The sequence below is a fragment of the Bison bison genome, unplaced genomic scaffold, assembly GCF_000754665.1.
Source record: "Bison bison bison isolate TAMUID 2011002044 unplaced genomic scaffold, Bison_UMD1.0 scf7180017864384, whole genome shotgun sequence".
NCBI classification, from domain to species: Eukaryota; Metazoa; Chordata; class Mammalia; order Artiodactyla; family Bovidae; genus Bison; species Bison bison.
Genome location: NW_011494956.1, coordinates 16,706,085 through 16,712,217, shown reverse-complemented (window position 1 = coordinate 16,712,217; position 6,133 = coordinate 16,706,085). Strand labels below are relative to the sequence as shown.

The 6,133-nt window shown below is 53.5% G+C and overlaps 1 protein-coding gene across 1 annotated transcript in view; it reads right to left on the bottom strand.

Moving 5' to 3' along the window:
• The window catches only part of KY (kyphoscoliosis peptidase), a 47,038-nt gene that overhangs the window by 37,202 nt on the left and 3,703 nt on the right, over positions 1–6,133 (bottom strand). Inside the window, exons 3-4 of the mRNA XM_010858307.1 lie at positions 6,043–6,132; positions 2,708–2,770 (exon numbers count right to left, since the gene is read on the bottom strand). Of these exons, the coding sequence (XP_010856609.1) occupies positions 2,708–2,770; positions 6,043–6,132 (153 nt within the window). The remainder of the gene's footprint in view (positions 1–2,707; positions 2,771–6,042; position 6,133) is intronic.

Below are 6,133 nucleotides of genomic sequence, written 5' to 3'. Positions count from 1 at the left end.
GCCTTGGGTCAGGCAGAAGCCGGTCACGGTGGGTGGGTGGCTCACTGAGCTGAACTGGATTGCTATCCTCCTTGTGGGGGGTGGGTCTTGCCCGGGGAAGCTCACTCTCTCTAGGCTTCTCTGTAGCAGGCCCAACCAGGTCAGTTAGCCCCATGAAGGCTGAGGTTGGTCAGTTGGGCAAGGGTCAGGGTGCCTGTGTGTGCCAACTCAGGGTGAAGCAGTATGTGCTAGGCTGGAGCTCCAGGCCAGACCCAGGCGAGGACAAAGAGGCCACCTCCTGTGGGCACAGCTGGCTGTAATCTTCGCTAGGCTGGAGGGTGGAGGAAACAGGATCTGGGAAGGGAATCCTCAAGGAGGATGATTGGCTGGCATAGCTGCTGTAAGGGTATTTATAGTCATGGCTGCACAACTGGTTTCCCTGTGGCTGTGGGGCATTAGTCCCTGTGCTGCTAGGCAGACTTCAGCCAGGACCAAGGAAAGCAGCCAATCACAGCAGGGGAAGCCCGTTGCTGGGCAAGCTGATGGCTCAGCCCAAACACCTGCTGCTCAGAAAAGTGTGGAGCACTTGGGCTCCCCCCATCCTGCCAGCACCCCAGCCAGAGGAGTGCATGAGTAGCAAGAGGGGGGACCAACAGCATGTTCATCCACATTTGTGCACCCTCCACCAAGTACGAGCCAGCAGCTGCTTCCTTCTCAGGTGGAAGCCGTGCAGTTTCCAGGGCTGGGCACCATTCTGGTCACCAGGGCTGGTGACCTGAGCACCAGCCAGGCAAGTATGTACCCAGGACCTCACCATCAGAAAACGCAGAAAGAAGCTGTAGATTTAACTTCTGCTTGCATACAAGCATGCCACTTGAAAAAATGAATAAAATTTTACTTCAAGTGAATTTTAAATTACATATGTTGGCAGAGTGGTGGAATCCCCTTTCCCGGGCTCAAGGCCTCTGTGCAGTCTCTCCCCAGCCCTGCATTTACCTAAAACTCTTTTAAAATTCTTGGGTGATTTTGCAAGAACTACTTTAAGCATTCTCTTTCTTAACTAGCACCTAGTACCCACTTCACATCTTTAAGAAGAGTCTTGTAATAGTTACCATATCTTTTTGTGTTTTGTTATGTTTTTCCACTAATCTTCCCCCAAACCAGGAACCCTGAAGATGGTAAAAAGGGGATGAATTCAGTATACTTCAAACCTCTTCTAATGTAACAACATGCCCAAGAAGCCATAAGATGGATTTCCAACAACTCAGGTGAAGTAGGAGCTGTAACAAACCAAGACGGGGTGTGTTTTTCCTCCTACACGACCCACTTGCCCTCCATCCACCCGCACACTGGTGGGGCATGCCCGCTTGCATGGGCTGCTATGTGCTTCTGAGGCTGTTAGGTCTCTTGGAGGTCTGATTCTTTTTCTGCTTCTCATGAACCCACAGCACAGTTTTGCTAACTTAGCTGTCTGTTTAGGTAGAGCTAGAACTGGTGTGTCTCCCATCTGATGGTCCCACCCCAAGGATAAGGAAGACATCCTATGCATGCAAGCCCATCAGCCAGGACTCCGAAGATGGTCCCTGGTTGGGGGAGGGTGTCTTGAGGATAAGTTATCTCCATGCATAGCACAGGGGACACAGGCAAGCTCTTCACCTCCAGGGTGCTGAGACTTGGCTGTGGTGAACGGCATTATGATGCAGTCATTCTAACATGGCCCCAGGAGGGTAGGCATTCCTGACTATTCCATTCAGTTTCATCTCCAACAACTGGAACACTTCCCAGAACCAAGCAATCACTGTACACCTTTACTGAGGGAATGAATGAATGAATTCACTTTTAGAAGTTCGTCCTCTCCCTCTGTTACTGTCAGAAGGATGGCAGAACATAGGTGCTCAGTCCTGTTCATTTGGGGTCTTGTTTCTCCATTTGTGGAGGGTCATGGGGGATGGGTCCTTCCCACTGGCATTTGATGAGTCAGTCATCTGATTCTGGGCTCAGATAGTCAGGGTCTGGCTGAGTCCCCTACTGGGGCTCTGGGAGTGGAGGTCTTATTCTTGCTAGAATTCTCACAGGCCCACAGTGCAGTTCCACAGTATTTGTCCATGGAGGCTGGGCCCCCCAAGGAGGGCCAGAATAAGGCCCAATATAATGGTCCATGCATGGCACTGCCAGAGAAATTCTGGGCTTGCAGGGTGACTGACGCCTGGCACTGTAAAGAGGTAGCTTTGGAAGCTGGGATTTCTCTCAGATCTTATTGTATTCTGGGTTCCAGGCCAGGAGCCACAGAACCCTGGACTGGCATCTTCCCAGGCCTTGAGTAACACCACCCAAGGCAGGCCACTGTTTTCCCTGTTTAGAAATATTTTTAAAAGATAGATGCCCTGCATAACCTGGGAAGCCCCTCCCCTGGGGACACACCCAAATCCACTATCCCAAACAATGCCAAGGTTTTCTTTATAGCTCAGCCAGTGAACAAGTGGGTGCTCAAGTTGATAGCATTGCCCCCCACAACAGCCTCCAGGAAACTGGGGGACCTGATGCCAAGGGAAATCTTCCAGGGTCACAGTGGCCCCAGAGGCCTGGCTGAGTCACAAACAGCCACTGTTGAGTGGTTAGACATCTAGGCCAGTCATCAAACAAGTGAAACCCAACATTCATAGACATTTTTCAATGTATTGAATTCAAGAGATTGGAAAGAAAATAAAATGAAGATGAGAGAGTTTACCATGTAGGTCATTTCCTTCTAGTTTCTGCCATCTCCGGATTCCATTCCCGACGCCTTGAAGTCCTGTGAAGTGACAAAGACCAGCATGAGGCCTTCTGTGGAAGGAGAGTCAGACCAAGTGCACCAGTTGTGAATGGATCTGAGCTAAAGGTGGAATGTGGCTCTCTAGGGGTCTGAGAGAGGCTGCCCACACATGAGAAGAGCTCAGAGGAATGAATGCAACCCTCTACATTTAAAACATTAAAAAAATATTACCATGGTAATTTTCAGGGCTGGTGGTTGGTTATCAGGATCATTCAGGGAGAATTTTCACAATGGAGATGCCTCTTTGTCACGCCCATGTTTCCACTGCATAAGTATGGAAGCGTTATTGTGAAGACATCTGCTAGATTCTTCATCTGCTAGAAGACATTCATTTTGCCTGCCTATTTCTGTGTGTGGTGAACCTTCTTCCACTTTGAGAGTCCTAAGGTAGGGTGGGGAGTGGGCAAAGATGGAAAGTGATAGATCTCTGTGGGAACTGAGAGTGACGGTGGTCTGCTCTCTCAGCCTCCCTTGCAGCTAGAGCAAGGAGCCTGAGTGGCCGAGGCATCCGCTGAGATGCACCTGTGTCTCACTGCATCTTGGGACCTGTGAGGCAACAGGGAAGGGAATGGAAGTGGTTCTTTCTCTCTCTCTCTCTCTCTTTCTGGCGGTGGCTGGAAGTGGTGGCTGCAAGGTCGAGTTCCTGGCACAGAACTGGCATATATTCTGGCAGTGCAAGCAGCTGCGATAAAATCAAGTTGCTGGCATAGAAGGAGCATCGAGGGCTCCTTGGTGGCAGCAGAGGCCTCCTCACCAGGCCAGTCCTGCTCTGCAGCCTATGGCCATGTTCCTGGAAGCTCAGCTTCCAATATGAATCTCCAGCCCTTTCCACCACTCTGAGTGCCCCCAATCCTTTCTTGACATCCTTCTCTTCTGCAGAGCCCTCCATAGTCAGCATCTGGGACCTACCACTTGGAACCCTCACTGACACCCAGGGAGTGGAAAGCACATGTCCCATCGACTTTGGGGAGAAATCCTGAGGTATTGAAGCTTTTTCAGACCTGTGCAGGTAGCTTTAGGCTACCTCCTCTATGGCGAATATGCAACAGGAGTTGAGGGTTTCCACGAGTGTTTTGGAGAAGCACGGCTCTAAGGAAATGGCTGGGGAAGTGCTAGGGCCCTGCAGAAAAGGAAAAGGCATCTCTGCCACCTTGCAGCCCAATACCCGGCACACACACTCCGTGCCTCCTGGTTCCTCTTAATCTTTTCTGCCACAAGGACACAGCAGAAAGCCACCTGCTCACACCCTCAGTCGGTTCTCTGCCCGTGAAAGTAACCAAGCTTCGCTCTCCTGACACAGAGTTCAGACCCTCCTTTGTAGAGCCAGGAGGATTCCCTGCCTGGCAGGCCCTGGAGCGGGAGCAGACCAGAGGACAAGACACACCTGGAAGAGGGGGAGGGGTGTGTTTTAGATTTTTGTGCACCAGCAGGAGGCCTTGGAACAAGCTGGTCTTGTTCAGCGTTTCTCCTCCTTGGTTTGTCCCGAGGAGCGGGCCCATGTCCTGGCTTAGCTAGGGGTCTCCTGGACATCACTGCTGTCCAGCGGGTCTTGGAGACCGTGTGCTCTCCCTCTGCTCCAGCTCACAACTGTCTGATTGTCAATAAATGACATGGTCTCTGTGCTTCTATAACGTCTGGAAGAAACTTTCGTCAGGAAAATACTTGGAGCGACATATCAGCAGAGAGGGCTCAAGAAACAGGGGTCTTCTTTCTCTGAGTCATGATCATGAGTATGAAGTGCATTGATCTGGCGTCATGGAGGGTTTGTGCCCGGTGTTGGACACTTCACTGAGCAGTCCGCATCGCTGGCATCTCAGGGCCTTCTCTGTGTCCTCCACCCTCTTTCTAGTGTCAGAACCATTTGGAGAAATGTGATCAGAGCAGGAGAGGGAGGTGGGGACTCATGGGCTGACATGGAACTGTGCCTTGTGGGGGGCCTCTGGCCCTCTGGACCACAGTCCATGCAGTAATGGGCAGCCACATTTCTGTCAAGGAAGGCTCAGCGGCCTCTGTCAATTTCCTCAATACAAATACCCTAGACAGGCCATGTCCCCTTCTCCCAGGGGCAGCTCTGAGAACACCAGAACCAACGAACCCAAACAACTGCTAGGCCTCAAATCCTCTGGAGACTGGGTGCCTGTCAACATTCTCAGCTCTCCACCATCTCTTTTCTCTCCCCTGCCTGCCTCCCCTGGACATCACTAGGAGCTAAGGGGCAGCTGCAGCCTGCGTGGCCCGGGGTGGGGGTGGGGGGCAGAGCCATCCATGGCCCCGCTGCTATCGCAGGGTGGGTGGAAGGCACTATTCAATGTGCACAGGGGCTGTGGGGACAGAAGAGTTGGGGACAGACTTCGAGGAGCACTGGAGCTGGAAGGGAGACGGGAGGCAGAAGTTTTACCTTGAGGGCTGTGAAACTTCACTCCCAAAGAGCCAGGGCACAGTCCGTCTAGTGCACCGCACACCAGGCTCCTCAAGCGCTCCTGAGGGCTTCTTCAGAGACAGGGACGGGGGGCTCCCAGATGCCTGAGGGGCCAATTTAACCTCTAACAATATCCTTCTCTACTCTTCTCACATTGTTTCCTGTTCTAGGAGAGTACAGGGGCCAGGGTCCTGCTTTCCACAACCACTCTGGGAACAGTCGCTTTGTTTTACCAGTATCACCTTCCCCGGAAAGTCTGCAGGACAATTAGAATCATAGGTAAGCCAAAGCGGGGAGAGCAGCCTAACGCCACCCCAGCTTGTGTGCCTTTCACACCTTGCACGCCTTCTACTGTTGGAAGCTGGGAGAGGGCTCAGGAAGTGAGGCCATGATTTGTGCGAGGACACCAAGGGGGGCCCCATCTCAAAGTCTGACTCAGTACACGAATTCCCCGGGGTCCCCTGTGCCCTGCAATGTGGCCCGTGGGGAGCAGGCCTCGGGCACGCAGGATTCAGGCCTGAAGCTCTGGTCCTTTTCCTCCAGGGCATCTTCCAACCTGATCTGCACCCTTCAAAGAGTGACCAAGAGGAAACTGGCTCCCGGGGTGACGGAAGCATCGCAGGCATGCACGGGGAGTCAACCCGGGGCAATCACGGGGCTACGCGTTGCCACAGGACGCCAGAGCCGCAGAGCTGAGGCGCAGCCAGCTTTGGGGAGCAGTTCGGCCTCGCTGACCTCGTTCCGAGGGCGCCTGGGGCGCCCCTCGGCGGGCAGGCCCTAGGGCAAGGAGGTCGAGGGGCCGGGGGCCGGGGCCGGCCCGAGCGCGGGTTACCTCCTCTGCGCTGCGGCGGCGCGCCCGGGTCCGCCGGCCGGTCCGAGTGCGCGCCCTGAGCGGCGCGCCGCTTCTCCGAGTGCACGATCAG